This window comes from Seriola aureovittata, chromosome 15 (assembly GCF_021018895.1).
Source record: "Seriola aureovittata isolate HTS-2021-v1 ecotype China chromosome 15, ASM2101889v1, whole genome shotgun sequence".
Classification (NCBI taxonomy): Eukaryota; Metazoa; Chordata; class Actinopteri; order Carangiformes; family Carangidae; genus Seriola; species Seriola aureovittata.
In genome coordinates, this window is record NC_079378.1 from 8,546,902 (window position 1) to 8,567,118 (window position 20,217).

Consider the following 20,217-nt stretch of genomic DNA (forward strand, 5'->3'; position numbering starts at 1 on the left):
TTAATATTGTGGGTGTCAAGTAAATGGAAGAGATATTGTTCACACGATGATGCTTTATTCTCAGAGTAGAAACAGCTCTGGTACATATAAAATGTGAAAAAACACACATTACTCTGCCGGGACGTTCTGTCTCTGTTTCTGCAGTTTATTACATTTAGCCGTAATAAACGTGATAGAAATTGACCTCCACTCAGATTGTATCTTATTGGCAGCTTCTTATCTCAGTGTTATTATCCTTGAGCCAACCTTTACATCTGTGCTCACTGTACGCTGTATTGGTAACACCTTCCTGCTATTGATTTGTGCGCTTTCTGTGTTTCACCTTCCTCAATGCTTAACGGCATTTTTCAGCGTCACCTCAAATTTGTGTACACGTCCCAATAATTACTGGAGTGGGTTTGTTAAAGGAAGAGTTTGACATCTTTGGAATTGCTATACATTATTTTCTTGCCAAGAGTTAGATGAGAAAAACAGAAAAAACAACCCCCCCCCAAAAAAAAACATTAACATCTTGTTTATTTAATCCCTACAGAAACTTAAGTGACGAAATGACAAGTTGTGCTTCAAGGGGAGTAGTTTCCAGAAAGTCATTGAGCCCGGCCAAGAAATAAACTGGCATGTAATAGTTTTTGTATTAAACAAACAAGATACAGCATGTTAATCAGTAAACTTTAGAGGTGCTGTTGGACAGATTTTATTACCTTTGGAAACTAGCTGTTTCCAGGCTTTATTCTGAGATAAATGAATATGCTGTGCTGTTAGAGTGGTATCAATCTTCTGATCTAACACTTGACAAGAAAATAAATAAAATTCTGAACTATTCCTTTAATTTACATTTATTCATTCAAGGAGAATATTGCCAGTTTAAGATGAAAAAAAATCCCTTCTAGGTTAACAAATAATCCCCTAAAGGCACTTTGACACTCTGGCTTTGACAATTTACACGTGTACAACAGTGGGATGAAAACAGTGATAAAAAAAACAAAATATGCAACAAAAAACAAACAAACTAAAGACTCAAGGTCCAACAAAAGGACCACAGTAATAAGTTAAATTAACTGATACAATTAATTCAATGAATTCATCTCATTTACATGGTGTCTGTAAACACATCATCACTCGGAATAATCACATTGTTTTAAACAATCACTCAAACAAACTGTGAGCCGCATTATTGGTAAATGATAAATAGATTAATGAGATGACATCACATTCAGGGAAATGAGTACAAGGAAATGACCTCAGTCTTTTTTTAAAGCAAGAAAAAAAGAACGCGCATCATTTCTCTTCTGTTCGGTCACTGGAATGAAACGAGGAAGTACCGGACGCTGACGGCAGAGTGGGTTTGATAAAGAAGCTACTAAACTGATTCAACTTTATCTCAGTGCTGCTTGTTTGTTTGGTTCTTGTTTTTACAGTAAAACAGTAATCACAATGACTGATTCAGAGTGTTGGGATTTGTACAGTGCAACTGAGACTAAATGGTGTTTTATTTTGGATCAGGTTCATCTTTAAACTTTGTTTTCCTCACCACGTTGACTGTGGCTAACCTTTCTTTTCCTCCTTTACTTCTAAAACGATCAGAGCTCCTGCTACAGCTCTTCTCTCCTTTAAAGGCCCTGAAAACATTTTTCCTCATCGGCTTCTTTTAATGAGCAAAGGGATCCTACAATAATGCACTATTTTAAGTTAGAACAGTTTAGCTTCTTCAAAAGATAGAGAAAACCAATTCTGTGTCATTCTCTCTCCATCATCTCTCTCTCTGTCCTTCCTCACTCAGGGTTTACTTGTAACGTTGACCCAATGAGGCATGGTGCCCATGTCAAACATGGCGTATCCCCAGGTATTGATGCCTAAATTAATGGTCAAAATCCCAATGAGGTTCAGCATGAAGCCGGCTTTCACCTGGAAGAACAGACACATTCTGATCAGTATGAGTTAAAAAACAAACTACGGTATGTGCAGGTCTTGAAAAGTCTTAAAGAGCAATGAAATTAGTTTCCTGAAATAAAGGCCTTAGAAGTTATTTAAAAAGTCTAATTTTATTCACAAAAGTCCTACATATTTTCTCTGCCTGTTGTCGGCAGAACTGTTGTTTTGTCTGTTTGTTTGTTTGTTTTGGAGGCTGTTCGATCCTTTTTTTGTGACGTTTCTTTCAGACCTGTAGCAAACACTGTTACAACTGCAAGCTACAGTTTCTAAGAAGCTCATCCTCTCAGGTGTCAAGCGGTTAATCCATGTATTGTGTGCTGCTTCAGTGGGTCCAGGTCATGTTAATTAAGTGATTTATATCGTAAGGGATTATTACTACACACTGCAGTCTATGTAAAGGACACTTAGCTCCCTCCTACCTCAACAGACACAACCTCCTGACTATTATTATCCTTTGAATTAAATCAAAGAGTCATGGGAGCAGCCATCTCTAAACCTTGATCATGTGAGTGATACTTGTGACACAGATGGTGTTTAACGGACGGCATATGTGTGTGAATCTCACCATGTCGATGACTCTGAGCTTTCCGAAGGAGAAGGCGATGGCGTTGGGCGGTGTAGCCACAGGCAGCATGAAGGCCAGAGAGGCAGCAATGGTGCAGGGCAGCATCACATACAGTGGGTGTATCTTGATAGCTGTGGCCTAAAGAAACAAAAACATGCCAGCACAGCACGGTGTAATCAATGAGAGAAGAATCACGTGCACAGCCGTGTGTGCATGTGGACAGTATTTGTACTCAGTTTACCATTGAGGCCAGTATGGGCAGGAACAGCGTGGTGGTGGCCGTGTTGCTGGAGCACTCGGTGAATGTCGCCACCAGCAGGGAGAGCAGCAGCGAGATGGCGTAGGGGGGGATCTTCTCCAGAGGAGCAAGGCTCTCTCCCAACCACTTGGACAGACCTGACTCCTGGAAACAAATAAACAAGGAAAGACCATTGTACTATTATGTTATTTGTCGTGCTAGCCGCATGGCACTAGGGATACATGTTGGTCGATCCGAGAGAGTAGAGTACAGTGAAATAGCTCAACAATATTATTCAATTCAGGTATTCAATTTATACTGAAACAAAACACACTCATTGATAAGTCCACAAATCCTTCCAGCACAATATAAAAGGGATCATGAAGTCTTAAAAGGAAGAAACACGGTGCTCTTGGGTTTTTTACCTCACTGCCAGCAGCCAGAGCGAAGCCTCCTCCCAGCAGCAGGATGATGTTCCAGGGCATCCGCTCGTGCACCACCTGCCAGTTCAGCAGAGTGGAGGGAGCCTTCACCGCCTTACCTGTGAGACCCAGATGAAGTTTGAACATGAAACAGTAATTACTTTGAAAGAGCAGTGTCATATCCGCTCGGTAATTATCACCCAGCTCTCTAATGAACTGCAATTTAGGTCACACAAATATCACAGCACAATATTATCAGGGATGTTTTCCTGTAAATGTGATTTCACCTTCGTCATTGTAACCATAGCCACCAAACCTGGGCAGCTGGGAGGGGATGGCGAAGAAGAGCATGGAGACTAAGATAGCGACGGTTCCATCGGACACAAAGCTGATGTACAGAAGATAAGAGACATATTGTTGTTTGAACATGTTGCCGCTGTGTTTCCTGCTCTTTGTCACAAGACAAAGGGAACAAGCAATATTAGGCTTTTGCTGCACAAACACTTGTTAGCAGGAGCATTTAGTACAGGTTTATCCTCCATAGTCATGTCAACAACAACAACAACAAAAAAAAAAAGGAAAGAGAAAGTGAGAGACTCACGCCTTCTCCTTGTTGAAGAGCACAGTGGCCCAGCCGTCTATGAAGCCCGGCTCCCTGGTGAACCACAGGACCACCAGCAGGACGAAGATGCTGAGCACCGCCCCCTCAGCAAACTTCATGGGCCCCAGCTTATTGTACTCCTCCCTCATCACCGCGCACGCCTCCTTATCCCTGTCGCTCTTCATGCCACAGCCGAATGACTTCTTCAGGCTGAGGAGTAAAAAAGACCTCTGGTCAGTAAACGTCCTAGCTGTCCAGGGAGGCGGCTGACTGTGCCACACTGGTTGCCTTACTTGAAGCCCAGGAAGAGAAACTGAAGCCAGAGCCAGGAGAACACCAGCATGAGCACCATGTTGGGAAAAGCAAAGCCGAACCAGCTGGCAAAGTTGATCACGTCACCGTTGTTAGGGAAGAGCCTTCACAAAAGATGGAGATGAGAGGAGGTTACTTATCTGGAATAACATCTGTCTGTGCTTGTTGACTGATATTAACTCAGGCCTTACTCGTCGATTTGACCCTTCAGGATGAGGTTAGGGGTCGTGCCAGTGAGCGTGGCCGTGCCCCCGATGCTGGCGGAGTAACACACGCTCAGACTCATCCCTTTGGTCAGGAGCTCGTACTTCTCATCTATTTCTCTTCTCCTGGACTCCCGCAGTGCAGCTTGACTCATCTCAGGTTCATCTGGAGCACGACACATCAAGTCACGATTATTGTAAGGGTTACTCACTAGAAACCTTCCATGGCCTCAGATATGTTTTACTTACGCTCAGTGTTGGGCTGTTTCGCGTTGGCCATCTCCCCCTTAGTTTCTCTGAGCTCCAGCTCAAACGAATGGTTGTCTGCGCCTGCGGCCTGGAAATCTCGTTCATCCGCCTGCGACTCGGTGTCTTTGAGCTGCTGCAGCACGGCTTGGGCAATGGGCAGCATCATGGCTGTGGTGGCCGTGTTGCTGATCCACATGGAGAGGAAGGACGAGACGATCATGAAGCCCATCATTAACCTGTGAGAGAGGTGAAGGGGAGGGAGGGAGCATGAAGATGGTGACCATGAGTAGAGATGTGTCGAAAATGATTGAGATGAGCACTATTTCCAAATTTAACGTGTGGTTATTTGCTTACATACATGTGATTTTTCACATTGTCAGTCAAAGTAACGTCTTAATAAGATGATATTTTATTAGCATCCACTTCTGTAGCTCTTCTGTAGTTTTCTCTTTCTGCAGCATGTTCCTCTAATTAAATGTGTTTTTTCACTTTGCAGTGTTTTTTTTTTTTTTTTTCTCCAAATGCTGCACGTGCGTTTCCTGCATTTGCTTTTGTTTTGTATATTTTCATATATGCTCTCAGGGCCACCATACAAATCATATTACATAACTTGTTAAGATGTTGATGCCTCTGGTTGTTGTGCAGAAATCACTCAACAGTGTAAAATCAGAGAACATTATCATCCTGAAAGATGAGGAGGATCTGTGTGATCAGTTGAACATCTTTGACATGTGTTGTCACTGTAAATAAATGCAATGTGTAAAATGATCTTAAACACATGAACAATTAAGATCTGTGTAGGCAGTGCTGATCCTTTAGTCATGGCTTTGCTGTGTGCTGTAGTGTACACTGGTGAGCTGTATCACAGGGCTTTCTTACAAGGACGGACGAACACCAACCAGCAGCAAAACTCGGAGAGCGATGCGCTTGTGGAGGTTCCACTGCTCCACTGCGATGGCGACCAGCAGGCCGCCCATGAACAGCATGTTGGAGTCTTTCAGATATTCAATGCTGACCTGAAACAGATCGCACAGACACAAACCTCAGCAGAAGAATCAAGTAAAAGTAACCTGTGAACACGCCGTCTAATGCAGAGGTAATGTATCATCCCATTTGTTTTATGAGCAATAAAAGTCAAACACTGGGATCAGCAGATCAGAAGCTACAGAACGCCCTGAAAATTACTGTCACATCATCACTTTCAGTATGCAGCGTTTCATCAGTTAAGATAAAGTAAATTTAGTTGTGCCCTTTAGTTGTGCTCTTGCTGACGGTTGAAGGGACCAAGCAAAGACAAATATGAAGTTATAGTGAGGCGGTAGATGTTTTGTCACAAAGAACAGAAGGTGAAGTTTAGACTGATGTACCTGGACTTCATTTGAGGATTTACATTTTATGCTACTTTGAACTTCTATTCCTCCAACGATCCCTAATAAACATATTATGTCTGATGTCTGTAACGTGTTAGCACGTCCACCAAAGAAATGGTTTCATTTAAATAACTGAAGAGATCAAATTATCCAGCATTGCATGTGTTTATTTTTACTCTTTACTACCTCATTAATCATCTCACATCTCATGGTCATCTCATCTCTGTACCCTTGAAAACACCTGACTAAGCTATGTAATTGTATATAAAGTAATTAAAGCCAGCTCCACCTCCAGCACTAAAAACAATAAAATGCTGCTTACACATTGATGCATACATTTTAACAATCAAATAATAAAGAACAATACTATATTACTATATTGCTTGTGAACGAGCACTTATATCTTGTACCATGTATTTTGCTGATAATGCTTCTTTACTTGCAGCAGTAATGTATTTCTACACTGGTGTATTGGTACATTTACTTAAAGCAAAGGGCTGCTGTGACCCAGACTCTTTGAACACCGTGGCAGCAGTGCAGGGATACGCCCTTTTAAAGCTTTTGAGCAAGCCTCGCCTTTCTGACCAATCAGAGAAGGACAAAGTCAGGGGTCACAAGCAGCTGTATTCACCTGCAGGGATAAATAAGGCACAGGTACATATAAACTGGCTCATAATGAAGCACAGGAGTATAAATAAGGTCTTTACCGCTCCGGCCGTCATGATGCCCATCATAGGAAACAGGACGACTGGCAGTAGAGCCGTCACAGCCAGAGGCATGCACTCCGTACACCAGTACAGAGCCATGAGGATGATGGCATAACCACATTTCGCTTGCTGTAAACACACAGACACACACACACACACACACAGTCAGAAGTGGCAGTGAAGTAGAAGTGTTCCAATACTCTAACATCAGTGCAGCATTTTGTCATTTTACATCTGAAGTCATAAAAAGACACTTGACACATGTGCTTCATCTGATTTGGCACAGACAAAGACACACAGAATTTCAGCTGTCGCGTCCTTCGTCTTATCTTCGACGTCTCTTTAAAAGGCAGTAAGACTTTACACATGCAGATAGCAGTAACCCTTGATCATAAAACAAACAGTTTGTCGTACTCTTGTCTCGGGAGATAACTCTTTATGGGTTCTCTGTAAAATCCTTTTTCTTAAAGACTGTTTAAACTACCCGACACAAAACTTTCCACTGCCACGCACATGAGACCTCGTTCAACTCGGCAGGTCATGCACTGAGCGACAATGTCTGCTTCATATGGCACTTACACTTTTAGAACATTAAGACAAAGATAGAGGGAAAACAAAGTGTGTACAATGTGTGAATTATTCTGACAAAGTCATATAAACCGTATGAAATTACTTATTACATGCACACTGCAACAGTATTATTTATGAGCACTTTTGCACTTAGTAGCATTACTTTACTACTATAATATACTATCTGTACAGTTTTAAGAACATCAAATGCTTCATATTTTCATTAAATTGTGTCACATCACTCTTTTTTTGTTTTTTTTAGAATTATTAGTATTTTCAAAAATGATTTACTAATATTTTCTTCACTTTCTTGCTGAAAGTCATTAGAGAAGATTGATACCACTCTCATGTGTGTACTCTAAATAATAATTATTATGATAAACTCTATTTATATAGCATTTTCTTAACAAATTGCTTTACAAGCAAAATAACAAGAAATGAAAACGATAAGTGAATAACATCAAATAAATAGAAATAATCAGTATAAACAAAAACCTGTGTCAAACATTTCTGAATGCTTTCACAAAAGGAAACATGATAAGAAGGGATTTGTGTGTGAAGAGTTTCATATAGTAAATGCTTTAATAGCAAAATCCCAGTCACCCTTTGTCACAAGCTGTGAGCTGGGAGTCACCAGCAAGGTCTCAGTGGTCAAGAGGGCACATACCAGGTCAGTAAGTCAGAAAGGTATTTAGGAGCGAGGCCATTTAAGGCCTTAAAGGTGAGCAGTAAAATTTTGTAATCAATTCCAGAGCAGTTGATACGAAGGACCTAATATTAGAGAAGAAGCTGAATAAGAATAAATATGAATCTGGAGCCTGTAAATTGTTATCTCAACTTAGCATAAAGACAGGAACCAGGGAGACAGCTTCAAATACATTTTTGAAGGTAATCAACCATTCATTTAAAAAAAAAAAAACTGAAAGAAAAAGAGTGAACGTGACTCAAAATGCCTATTTAATGAAAACATGCATCTCATGTTGTTATAACTGTTGTTGAAAATTACTTAGCATGCATTGCATTGTGGGAGTGGCTGAAGGGACCATTTGAAATCTAGGAGGCAGCCATTTTCATGTGTCTTGTCAAGGGTTCAAATGCGGTCTAAGATCAACTGTACACTGTGTACCGTTATCGTACCTTTGCCTCTCAATCATAAAGTAACTGAGCCTTTTTGAATACAGTAAATCAATATGCTAATGAATGAATGCTAAAGAATCCAAATGTCCATTTGCAGCATTAGTGTTTGGTTTATATTGAAGCCATTTGTTGTTGTTGATCAAATTCCTGTCATTTTCTTCTGTCTGTGAAACAGAAACCTGGGCCAAGGTCGTACTATTCCATCAAAGAACTGTAACCAACAATTGTTCTCATTATCAATACATGTGACTGTTATTTCCTTTATTGACTGGTTAATTGTTCAGTGTAAAATTGATGTGTTGTGAAGAAAAAAACATATTTACATATTCAAATTGCAGTAAAAATGGTGTTGAGTTTACTCTCATAGACAACTACGAAAAACAACACACACACAAAACACATATTTGACCCAGGGACACCTGTAAGGTTTACCTGGCCTTGCTCACCAGGTGTTAATACACTGAACAAGCATAATAAATGAGTGAAATCGCTTCCCTGGTGAATCTCTCTGACATGAGTGTGAGAATAAACATCTTCTGCAAACAATGGTGATGTTTCAGTCAAGAAAAACAGATTAAAACAGCCAGTTACCTCCACTGGCACAAACACACACACACACTCACCGATGTAGGGCTTATGATTGGCAGGGGAAGGAGGACCAGTGGAGTGACGAAGATGATGATGTAGTTTCTGTGGTACCACAGCCACCTCAGCGAACTACGAATGATTTTCATGGCAAAACTGACAAGCAACTCAGAGGCAAAAAAACACCCAAACTATCCAGACGTCTCCCTGGTTACTGAGAGCAGACAGCTGATCGAGACAAACAGCAGATGATTAGAGTGAAGCCGAGACGGAGGAGCGGACAGGAGAAAATGAAGCTACACACTAAAGTCAGGTGAGCACAGGAACAGTAAGTACTGGTGATGAAAAGCAGAGATGTGCACCACAGAGAACCACTGAGGTGGCGGGGCTTTATATCTCTGGTAGCATATCAAACATTAACTCAACCCCAAAGAGATCACAATCCATGACAGAGAGGCAACAGCGAAGGTACAGAGAGCGGGAGGGATTTGCAGATGAAGAGAGATAGAAAAACAATAGGCAGGGTCATAATCTGGAGGAGTGCAGCTCTGGCAGGTGCAGTCAAAGGTCACCAGGGGTGGTGCATGTGCCCGCTGAGCTGAAAAGTACAGGTGGCCCACAGACGGAAGATGAGAAGATGGGAACCTGGACACCGGCCGACTTTGAATTACTCTGTAGTTATCTTGTGTCTGTTGATGATGGGTTATGTTGAAACTAACTCCGCAACTCTCTCATTTACATGTTTTACCACGTTTGCTAACAAGCTAGTCCGGTATCCAAAAGTCAAATGGGTTTTGTGCAAAGTTACAAAAGTTTGTCAATTAAATAATTAAACAAAAATATATCTTGTGCTTTTTATTTCTATGTGCATTAATTACAGAGGGTAACTTACAACATGAAAACACAACTATGCTGCCTCTGCTCAGTTAAGTTAAGCATCTTGGACAAATCTCTACTGACTTTATGAGATACTGAGCATCAACATTTTTATCATTTCTTTTTCCAGAAATAACTCACGATTCAAATATCAGCTTCCTAAAACTTTCACTTAAAAACAATATGGATTCCAACAGGGCGAGTTGTTCTGACTATAATTCACGTATCACCAATAAAAAGCAACATGAGTGAACAGTGAATGTCTATTATTGATCTGTTCTCAATAAACACATCACATGTAATATTTTATGATCTTATGCAACACACGGAAGTCACCTACAATCACAACAGAAGTCTCTGTTGTTTCATACATATATAAACTTCAATTTACTTCATATGTGAGATAAGAGATATCTTCAGTCGAGTCATAAAACACACTGTCGGCCATATCAACAAGTGCTCATGTCCTATCACAAGAAAGCATGTTTTGCCAGCTCTGACAAAATGTGTTGAGTATCAGATGCACGTTCTGGTAATATGTATTTAATCATAATACAACAAGTGTAATTAAAGACTGCTGCTTGGTTAGTTTTCAATCTTTTTGTATTAAGTGTTGACGATTACACAGTCTGAGCATGACGACAACAAAGCCATAAAAGAGAGAAAAAAAGAAACGAAAACAACAAAAAAATACAAAACAGCAAACTGAGTACCAAAGCGACAGATAGTGACTGTAACCACATCTTTACCACAGTCGGCGTAGTTCCAGTGGGTTAGGGTTGTTAGTGCTTTGTTTATGACTGATTTAAAGTCGGTGTATGATGACAGCACTGTGGTTAGAAAATAAACTGTCTTTTCTCTCAAAACGGTTTTTCCACATCCTGTGTAAAAAGTACAAGCCTTTCAAAAGTATTCAGTGTTTCAGAGATCTTTCGGATTAAGATCTAACATCTTCTGAAGGGATTACATCTGGCCAACTGAAAATAATCAAGTTAAATGTGGAGAAATTATTATTAAATCAGATAAATATTAATGTCATAATTTCATAAATATAATATTTAGGTCACACAATATTTAAGCCTAACCACCACCATAAGAGAGTTGGAATGCTTTAAGTATTTTATGAAAGGGTAAAACCAAACACCTTAACACTGTCTGAATATTTTTATCACTCAGATTAAAGAACAAGACTGATCTGCACACTGTGCAGGTTTTATGACGGGCTGTGTTACAGCGTCCCGTCTATAATGTAAAGCTCAAAGGTTTGATGATCACTGTGCGCTGAGAGCCAGGCTCCTCATCAGAAGGGCAGCTGACTGGTTCAATGACTGGATTAATATTTGACATAAAAAAGCATATGCCAATAAAACCTATGCATATTTAACATGGTTTATAAGCCTGCACCGTCATCCATCTTGAAAATCTACCACACCCTTCAGGATCTACAGCAGGGTTGAAGGTAACAGAACCACCTGCCCTCTGATTGGACTCTGCTTTATGTGTGGATTATCCAATCAGATTCAAGTGTAAAAATAGGGTCAAAATTCTACTTATAACTTTATTGTCACACCTTGGGAACTTTGAGCACAGAGACTCACAGTTTTCTGAACATCAACAACAATCTGAACAAATGGCATTTGTGACGCAGTAACACAAAGACATTGTGAAAGAAGAAGTGCTTTTGTCAACATCTGTGTACATCTGTGTACATCTGTGTCCACCGAACACCCGGCTGTCACTCAAAGCGGCACGTCCTCAATTCTCCAACTTTAAGCCTTAATAAAATGCAAACAGGTGAGTTATATAAACACAGTTGTCATGAGCTCTAGAGCCCAAAACCGTTTGTTGTACCATGTTTATTTCTGCTGTAAAGTTGAACATTTTAACATGGCAGTCTATGGGGATTGAATCACTGTTGGAGCCTGCCTCAAGCGGTCAGTCGGAGAAGTGCAGTTTTTGGTACTTCCGTGTTGCCTTAATTTTTCAGCCTCAGATGTTGCCGCTTAATTTTGACCCAATTTTATTTATTTTATTTTATTTTTTACACATGAATCTTATTGGACAGTAACAATCCAATCACAAAGCAATCAGGGGGCAGGTGGTTATTTTACCTTCATCTCTGCTGTAGGTGCAGAAAGGTGTAGTAGGTTTTCAAGATGGACGACGACGCGGGCTTGGAAATCTACAACTGCGGCCATCATATTTGCTCTGTTTGCTAAAGAAGAAATGGCGGGCTTTCTGTGTGTAGACGGTGTAGCTATCCGCTGCTCTGTTTCTTCCCCGACCCTTCCTGCTCAACCTCTTCTGCAACTGCCTCAGGTGCGTTTTGTTGTTTGTTTGTTCTGCTTGTTTGTTTGTTCTGCTTGTTTGTTTGGTCACCAAAACAACGAGCCGTTGAGAGCGCGAACCGGAAGTTAAAAAATTAAACTGCCCAAATAAAAGTGAAATGTGTGAAAACTTTACTGTCAGGAGAGCAAAACACTTCAGATTAAGCTAAAGTTAGCTACTTAGTGTGATAAAAGTGATATTATTTTAGTTGACTGGATTACTTAACGTTGTGGAAACTGTTGCCCCCACTTTACATTCCCCACCCAAATAGGTTTTACTCACTTCCTGTAACCCTAACGTTGATACGCAGCTCGAAATTATGAGATAAGGAGCTGATACTCCTTATGGAAAGCAGTGATTACAGCCTTAAACTATCATGATTTTAATTAACTGGGGACCAAACTTTTATTTTATACTTCACGTAGATCATAAACCCTTGAATATGAAACACACTCACAGCTCTCTACTCCTTTTAGCGACTTTCATGAAGAACGAAGGAACTGGTGTGACACTATGTCATAGATTAAACCAATATTTAATTATTAATTATTAACTATTAATTATTAATATAATACAATACTTAATACAGGTAGAGCTGAAAGGATTAGTTGATTCATCTATAAATGAGTAGAAAATCAACTGGCAACTATTGTCAGAACTGTTAACGTCATTTTTCAACAAAAACTGATTTTAAAAAAAGTAAAATAAAAAGTAAAATGCTACTTACATTTTAAGGCTTAAGATTATTTTTGATACTTTAAGTGCATTTTTCTGTCATTATAGTTAAATAATAAGTAATAATAATAATCAGAGTAATTATATAACGACCACAGTTTTGTGGATTATGCAACATTCATCAGACATTTCTATCTTTTTCGAGTGATACTGTAAAGTTTTATGGTGTATTAATTGACAGCCATTAGAGATATGGCAGCAATCCATGTATTAGACCAGCTGATACGAGCGTCACCGAGAACCAAAGTCCACCTGAGTTTATAATCTGTGCTCATCAGCTTTATGGACAGTTTTCACTGCAATTCCACAAAGAAAAATACATGTTAAACACCACTGACTTCCTTCATGGAGCGGACTGGTTTATGTACTGGTACTACAAGGCCACACATGCTTTAGAGGAAAGCTAAAATACCACCACTCTTTGACATTTTGTTTAAAAAAAAAAAAAAAATCTTTCAATGTTTAACAGATTCCTGGAGGTCAGATGGGTGAGTGATGAGGAAATGAAATTACTTCAGTCTGTGTTTAGGCTCAAGCTTTCCGCCTGGTGGTGATGTGCTGGTTTCAGCCTCAGGGTGCTGACTCTGATCATCAGCTTCTGTCAGACAGTCACAATGTCACTCTAGTTATCAGGGCTGCATTTGGAAGAAGCCATTATGTTTGCTGCAGGGTTGTTTTTTTGCACCAAAGATCAATAAAGGAAAAGTACTGACCTAGTTACACAATGTTTGAGCTCAGATAACCGTTCCCTCACTCTTCATATCACTCAACCAGAAGTCACATATACAATAGACAGTATATCGACTTTACAAGACCACAGCACAATGTTGCTGTTTCTTATCTGGTTTGTAATTTGAACTTCATCCTTTTTCCTAATTAAGAAGCATTCTGCTGCTCAGATTTATTCTCCACTTCCTGTCTTGTTAGTTTTACAAAATTAAACAACCAATAAGCTGATACTGGGTCTTAAATTTGCCAGATAACATATTCTGTGCCTTAAAGTGCTCATGTTCATGTCAGGGTGATGTTTTTGGGACAGACAGGACAGAGATCAGTCATCACAGTTTAATGATTATCACAGCCAAGTTTTGACCAATCAGGAGGCCAGACGCCCCGGGGTTAACAGCTCCTGAAAAGTATCTATTGATCATCATCTGTACACAATACTGCACCCCAGTAGGGGTTCAGATTCATCTGACACACTGGTGCAAACAGAGAAAAGTGCACAGTTCTCCTCTGAATTTAAACTCCACATTTTCAGTTTGTCGTTTAAAAGGGGAATAATTTCTGTGAGTCGACATGAAGCCAGCAGTGGCTCTGCTGGGCCTCGTCCTGCTGCTGGACACTGCCTTTGCTGCAGAGCGTAAGTCTTACAGTTTATCTTTCCTAACTTATCTTTTGTGCTCTATATGAACATAGAGTCAGTAAATATGAAAAGTAAAACAGTTTTTCCTCAAGAGGCTCGAATGTGTATTATTAAATCAGTAACATATTGTACTTATAAATATTGTAAAATACATTACCTTTTAAAGTAATAAACATCATAAGTAATTAATACATTTTCTCCTGCATTTACAATACAGTATATTTGACCATACGAAAACAATGTGGTGTTGTATTTTGTTTTTATCCCTGATGAAAAACAACATCTCTGTAGGATTTGTAGTGTTTTTAATGCACTTAATTTAATGTGTGCTGGAGCATCAGAAAGAAACACACATGTATGCACAAAAAAAGATTTTTGTATTTAGAGGTATAGTGAGTTCTTGGAGCTGACCTCAGTAAAGTCTGACTAAGTCTGCACTGTATCAAAGCTGGACATTTCATGTTGAAGCTGTTTCCACAGAGTCCTGTGTGGGTCGCTGTGGCTCCTTCAACCCACAGAGAAAATGCCAGTGTGACTCCATGTGTGCGTACTATGGAAGCTGCTGTGTAGACTACGACACCATCTGCCCCAAAAAAAGTACAGTAGTAGAATATTACCTTTTCACTGAATATAAACTATTTGTATTTTAATTTTAAAGTTCATGGCTTTTGAATATTTCAATTTCTACTGAAACATCTTCATGTGATAAAACTTTCTTCTCCTCTGCATCAGTTGCTCGTGGTGATACCTTCGAGGGAGGAGAGGATGTAACACAACAAGTGACGACTGTTGCTACAACTGTTGCATCAACTTTTAACACAGTTGCACCAACTGTCTCCCTCCCACCCAGCACCACACATGAGTCCACACCACCTGTAGACCCTGACGGAGCGTCATGCAGTGGTCGACCTTTTGATGCTTTTCTGCAGCTGAAGAACGGTTCGATCTATGCATTCAGAGGTAAACCTGGATCTAAAAGGACAGTATGTTTCCTGCCCTTTTTCTGTTGTTGGTTGCAGTGAATATTTCTCAATTATCCACAAAACTAAGAAATGGCCAAGCTTTCAGATGGTCATCATGGACCTGAGTTTATCCAGTAGTGTTTGAAAAGGTTTTCATTAGATCAAGATCCAAAGAAGATCAAGTGATCTTTGAAATAAAGTTGCTGATTTTAAAAACATATATTTCTGTGCAAAAGTTTTAGACACTTAAAGTAACATGAGGATGCTTTCAAAGATAATGCCATGAATAGTTTCTAAAAATCAAACTATTTCATACAAGGTGCAGTAAATAGAAGGTTTTATAATATTTGGTGTGACCAAATTTTAAAACGGCTCCAATTATCAGTTCACAGTTTTTAAAGGTGCTTGTCAGGTAGTGTTGTTCCAAGCATCTTGGAGAACTCTGTGGATTTAGTCTGTCTCAGTGTCTTCTGTCTCCTCATGTAATCCCAGACTGACTCCATGATGTTGAGATCAGGGGTCTGTGGGGGCCAGACCGTCTGCTGCTGGACTCTTTTTCTTGTCGCTAAAGATAGTGACACCTCCCTGATGGTGCTGCGTGATGGAAGGGAATCTAAACATCTAAAGTCTCAAACTTTTGCACAGTTCTGTATGTCATGGCTCACCCACATCGTCACATTGTCCTTCCTGCACTCAGCTGCTTATTACAAGTGAACAAACTTTCTTTTTCTCCAGTCCTTCACTTTATAATCAGTAAGTCCTACCGCGTCCTTCACATATAACAAGATCACAGCAGCTGCACACAAATCAAAAGTCTTATTGCTATGTTTCTGAACGGTCCAGCAGCAGATTCATCCCATACAAAGTTCTTTCAACAAAAAAAAAAAGGTAGTGTGATAATCAATGGAGGAATAATTTAAATATTGGAGAAGCATTGTCTTATCGTGGCAACAGAATACATTTCTTTGCAAAATAATTAATCATAATGAAAAGATCAGATGTGGCTTAACATTAACCTCCATATTTGGTGAAAAGCTGAATAGATTTCCAAAAATTATACCCAATTCTTCACACTGCCACTTTTTGATTCTGCATCTAGGACAGTTCGGGAAAGTAAATGGGAACAAACTGATTTGGAGACATTAAATGCAAACTGTGGACTATGTAGGCCGCACATTTTATTTGTTACATCTTCATTGTTCTCAGTGTTGATACTCTGTGAATTTTCCTGGTTAATAAATTGAATTAAGTTTCTTATCACTGATCCAAGGCCTGCCTTTCCTCCTGTAGGTGACTATTTTTTTGAGTTGGATGACAAGTCCATACTTCCTGGTTACCCCAAACTCATCCAGGATGTGTGGGGAATCACAGGGCCCATCGACGCCGCGTTCACGCGCATCAACTGCCAGGGAAAAAGCTACATCTTTAAGGTAGAAACCTCTATCTGTAGAGTCTGGGAACAAGCTGTGGGCGGTGTATTCTGACTACTCTCCACATTTATAAAAGGAGTGGGGTACAAGTTGTTAGTTGAATGGTTTATACATTAAATAGTGGAACAAAGTACCTGAGGCCCCAACATGGGGAGGTCCCTCAAAAAGCCTGTAATTAAAAGTTTAATTTCATCTTCTGGCTTTAAAATTTTACATTGTTGGTATTAAAGGCTTTTAATAGTGGCTGAATAAATAGTTTGACGTACTGTTTATTGCATCTAAAACTATATTAGGATCTCTCTGAAAAGTGCACATGTTTAGTCCACTCCTGCTTTAGTTTGGATAAAAATAGTTCATCTCTGCGCCGATGCTTAGGGACACTGTCCTCCCCTAAAAAAACAAACCCATAGGTCACTGGTGCCGGCAGCTTCATTACAACCCACAGTTATGTTTTAGTGTTAAGTGACATCTAGTGTCCATGCCAGATAGTATCAGTCATTTTAGCAAATGCCCCAACATGTCGTGTTCAGTCGATACTTTTTATTTTAACCACAATTGTTCTATAGCCTTAAGCATATATTGTAACCATGACAACTAAGGTCTTCTAATCTTAACAGAGTGCTTATTTGAACTCAAACTATGATCTTTCCCTAAAACTAAGCAAGAAGTTCTTGTGCCTGATAATAATAGACATTTACTATGCCGTCAGCATTACAGTGGTAGCGTCAAACCTCACTGCTGTGGGCTTTGTATTTATTCCGTCTCAGGGGAACCAGTACTGGAGGTTTGAGGGCGATGTCTTGGACGAGAACTATCCGCGGGACATTTCAGTCGGCTTTGACGGCGCACCAGATGATATTGATGCTGCGTTTGCCGTGCCAGCACCAAACCACCGTGGCAAAGAGAGAGCCTACTTTTTCAAAGGTAATTATGAAGGGATGAATGACATTTTTTCAGAACTCAGCAGTGGTTTCTAATCCTTTTGTCTCATGACACTTTAAAACTAAGCAACTAATTTGCACATGCATATGAGCTCTAAGCAGTTTAACCAATGGTAACTTTTTTCATTGTACAGTAAACTGAGCTGATTTATTTTGTGACCTCTTTAGGGTCCTGACCCACTGGTTGAAAACTTCCAGTGGTGGGAAGTCAGTACATTTACTCCAGCACTCTAAAGTAAACTGGCCCCTCTAGGCCTGATTTACTAAAATGCTACTTGAAACTTCTTCTGCACAACAAGAAACAAATATTTGTATGTTTTGTTTGACTTTACTACATTAACATTAAAAATGTCAGGACCTTAAAACTGAATCAGCTAAATGGAATTAATGCATGTGTTTGTTCTACGGTACGTCGACATGCCTTCAGTGAATCAAACCCTGTGCGCTTGTTTCTTTCTTCAGGGGACAAGTATTATCAGTATGAGTTCAAGCACCAGCCTTCCCATGAGGAGTGTGTCCGCATGAGTAGATCCTCCCCGTCTGTGCTGTTCACGCAATACACGGATCTCTTCTGCGATCAGACATGGGAGGATGTTTTCACAGAGCTCTTCGGAAGCGCCGGTAAGCCTCAGATGTGTTTGTGTGTTTTACTTGTTTTTATTTATTTAATGTTCATTTTGTAGTGACTGTTTTACTCTTTAACTTTGGTAGAGCTGCTTCTGTTTTAGTCTGTAGCAGGCACTCTTCACACAAACAAATTATACATTGTTTGAAAGCTCTTACTCTCCTGATTCTGTGTACTTTAGGGTCCCTGTATCACTGCAACAAATGTTGACACAGAATTTGTTCAGATTTGTGTTTTTCACACAGTATATTCCCCTTTTTATGCTCAAAATAGTCATGTTTGTGTCTCTGTAACTTTGGTTCAGCATCTCTTATACTCATTCTGACTTTTTGATTGCAAAACTTTTACCTTTCACAGGAGACCAGGTTTATGGCTGTAATCAGGGTTGAGTGAACAGTAACTTTTTTATTCTATAAAAAAACAACCAGCAGTCTCTGTAGAATAATTAGGATGAAATGCAAACTGTAAAGGATGTAAAAAGCTGTTTATTCTAGATACTTAGAGCAAATGTAAATACACAAGTCTTTGTGTATCTCTGATCATCTCTCGTGTCTTATTTTCTATCTGTATGAATAGCTCTATTTCGCTGTTAATGAGTCTAATATCTTTTCCTCCCTCCTCCTCCTTCAGTCAGCAGTCACCACACAGGCCCTCGTTTCATCAGTAGGGACTGGCAGGGTCTCCGGCCCCCTGTAGATGCTGCCATTGTGGGACGAGTCTACGTCAGTCCCAAGCCCACGCCATCTCTTCCGCCAGCGAGGAGGAGGAGCAGTCGGAAGAGGAGGCCCAGTAGGAGGAATAGACAGCGTGGACGGCACAATCGCCATGTGCTGTTTAGTGATTTGTGGGGTTATGATGACTGGTTTGACTACAGCGACTACAGCGACTACAGCGACATCATTGATGAGAGCACCACACATGAGTACAAGAGCACTCCTGTTCAAAATGTGTATTTTTTCAAGAGAGGTATGAAAACATGGCGTCATTTTTATCCCTAACTCAGGCTGTTTCAACAGAACAGAAAACTGAAGCAAAATTCTAGTAAAAAAAACAATTACAAGAATGAAAAAGTTTCTCTTTCAGCTTGTACCTTTTAACAGTTTTTGGTTTGTATGTTTCTTTTCTTTTTTTTATGATGACAGATAAATACTACAGAGCGAATCTGCAGACAAAACGTGTGGACTCTGTCAAACCTCCATACCCACGCTCCATTGCAAAATACTGGCTGGGCTGCAAGCATGAGGAGACAGCTGATGCATCGAGGGCAGAGAAGAGATAGGCCAGCTGACTGAGTCTGTGGTTCAGAGGAAAGAAAGAGAAACCCACTCTGTGTTTTATGTTTTTGTGACCAGTGTTAAAGTAATTACAAAATGAACTTATAATCACTCCTGATAATGTTCTTGTTAAAGCATGTTGTTCACAGTAAATACCCCTCTAATGTCCCCTCAGTATTAAGGTGGGTAGGATTCTGCATAACTTAATAAACTTGAGATTTCAATTATATGAGTAGTTTAATATTCTTCTTGTCCAAATTGTTCTCTCTCTCTCACACACACACACACACACACACACACACACCACACACACACACACACACACACAGCCTATATGCATGGTGCTGTGCTGATATGACAGTAGTTCTCTTGAAAGACGTGCACCATCTGCTGGACAAAAGACTGCAAGAGAAACACGTTAATAAATTAATTAAATTGAAGAATTTTATACATGCATAATGCACACAACACCACTCATACACTTTTTTTTCTTACTTTTGTGGCAGTTAGTTTTGTGTGTTTGTTTTAGTCCGAAGTATTTGGGGGATTTTACTTGTAGTGGAGTTTTTTCCACAGTGTCGCTACGTTTACTTTTCCTTAGTAAAGGATCTGAATATTTCCTTCACTACTGATTACTGCCTTAACCGCATACTGTTTTATTGTTATCCAAACACTTGGTGTAACATGTTAATATCGATTTAGAGATATGAAAATCGTTGTTGAGATCGCTTCCGGGTTCCAGTGTGTCCGAGTTTATGTTGCCGCAGTACCAACAGTGGCCCAAAGTAA

At 39.8% G+C, this 20,217-nt stretch overlaps 2 protein-coding genes across 2 annotated transcripts; one reads left to right on the forward strand and one right to left on the reverse strand.

Moving 5' to 3' along the window:
- Nucleotides 1-33: 33 nt before the first annotated feature.
- On the reverse strand, nucleotides 34-9,409 carry slc13a2 (solute carrier family 13 member 2). Its single transcript, XM_056397123.1, has 12 exons — nucleotides 8,930-9,409; nucleotides 6,600-6,728; nucleotides 5,402-5,538; nucleotides 4,523-4,758; nucleotides 4,262-4,439; nucleotides 4,052-4,174; nucleotides 3,759-3,968; nucleotides 3,445-3,545; nucleotides 3,161-3,276; nucleotides 2,739-2,900; nucleotides 2,498-2,635; nucleotides 34-1,905 (listed from the first exon to the last, which is right to left on the reverse strand). The coding sequence occupies exons 1-12, from the start codon at nucleotides 9,038-9,040 to the stop codon at nucleotides 1,777-1,779; spliced, it is 1,770 nt and encodes a 589-aa protein (XP_056253098.1). The 5' UTR covers nucleotides 9,041-9,409; the 3' UTR covers nucleotides 34-1,776.
- Nucleotides 9,410-13,997: 4,588 nt separating this feature from the next.
- vtnb (vitronectin b) lies at nucleotides 13,998-19,657 on the forward strand. Its single transcript, XM_056396576.1, has 8 exons — nucleotides 13,998-14,193; nucleotides 14,677-14,793; nucleotides 14,929-15,156; nucleotides 16,449-16,588; nucleotides 17,356-17,512; nucleotides 17,992-18,150; nucleotides 18,785-19,120; nucleotides 19,297-19,657. Exons 1-8 carry the CDS (start codon nucleotides 14,130-14,132, stop codon nucleotides 19,431-19,433), a joined length of 1,338 nt encoding a protein of 445 aa, XP_056252551.1. The 5' UTR covers nucleotides 13,998-14,129; the 3' UTR covers nucleotides 19,434-19,657.
- The last annotated feature ends 560 nt before the right edge of the window (nucleotides 19,658-20,217 follow it).

What these genes read in the sequence shown, in the direction of transcription:
- slc13a2 (XM_056397123.1), bottom strand. Translation starts at nt 9,040, where the DNA reads ATGAAAATCATTCGTAGTTCGCTGAGGTGGCTGTGGTACCACAGAAAC. An exon ending in GCATCATGACGGCCGGAGCG is followed by an intron (nt 5,539 to 6,599) that starts GTAAAGACCTTA and finishes GATCTGTTTCAG; the next exon opens with GTCAGCATTGAATATCTGAA. An exon ending in CTCTGGCTGCTGGCAGTGAG is followed by an intron (nt 2,901 to 3,160) that starts GTAAAAAACCCA and finishes ATTTGTTTCCAG; the next exon opens with GAGTCAGGTCTGTCCAAGTG.
- vtnb (XM_056396576.1), top strand. Translation starts at nt 14,130, where the DNA reads ATGAAGCCAGCAGTGGCTCTGCTGGGCCTCGTCCTGCTGCTGGACACT. An exon ending in TTCGATCTATGCATTCAGAG is followed by an intron (nt 15,157 to 16,448) that starts GTAAACCTGGAT and finishes TTCCTCCTGTAG; the next exon opens with GTGACTATTTTTTTGAGTTG. An exon ending in AGAGCTCTTCGGAAGCGCCG is followed by an intron (nt 18,151 to 18,784) that starts GTAAGCCTCAGA and finishes CTCCTCCTTCAG; the next exon opens with TCAGCAGTCACCACACAGGC.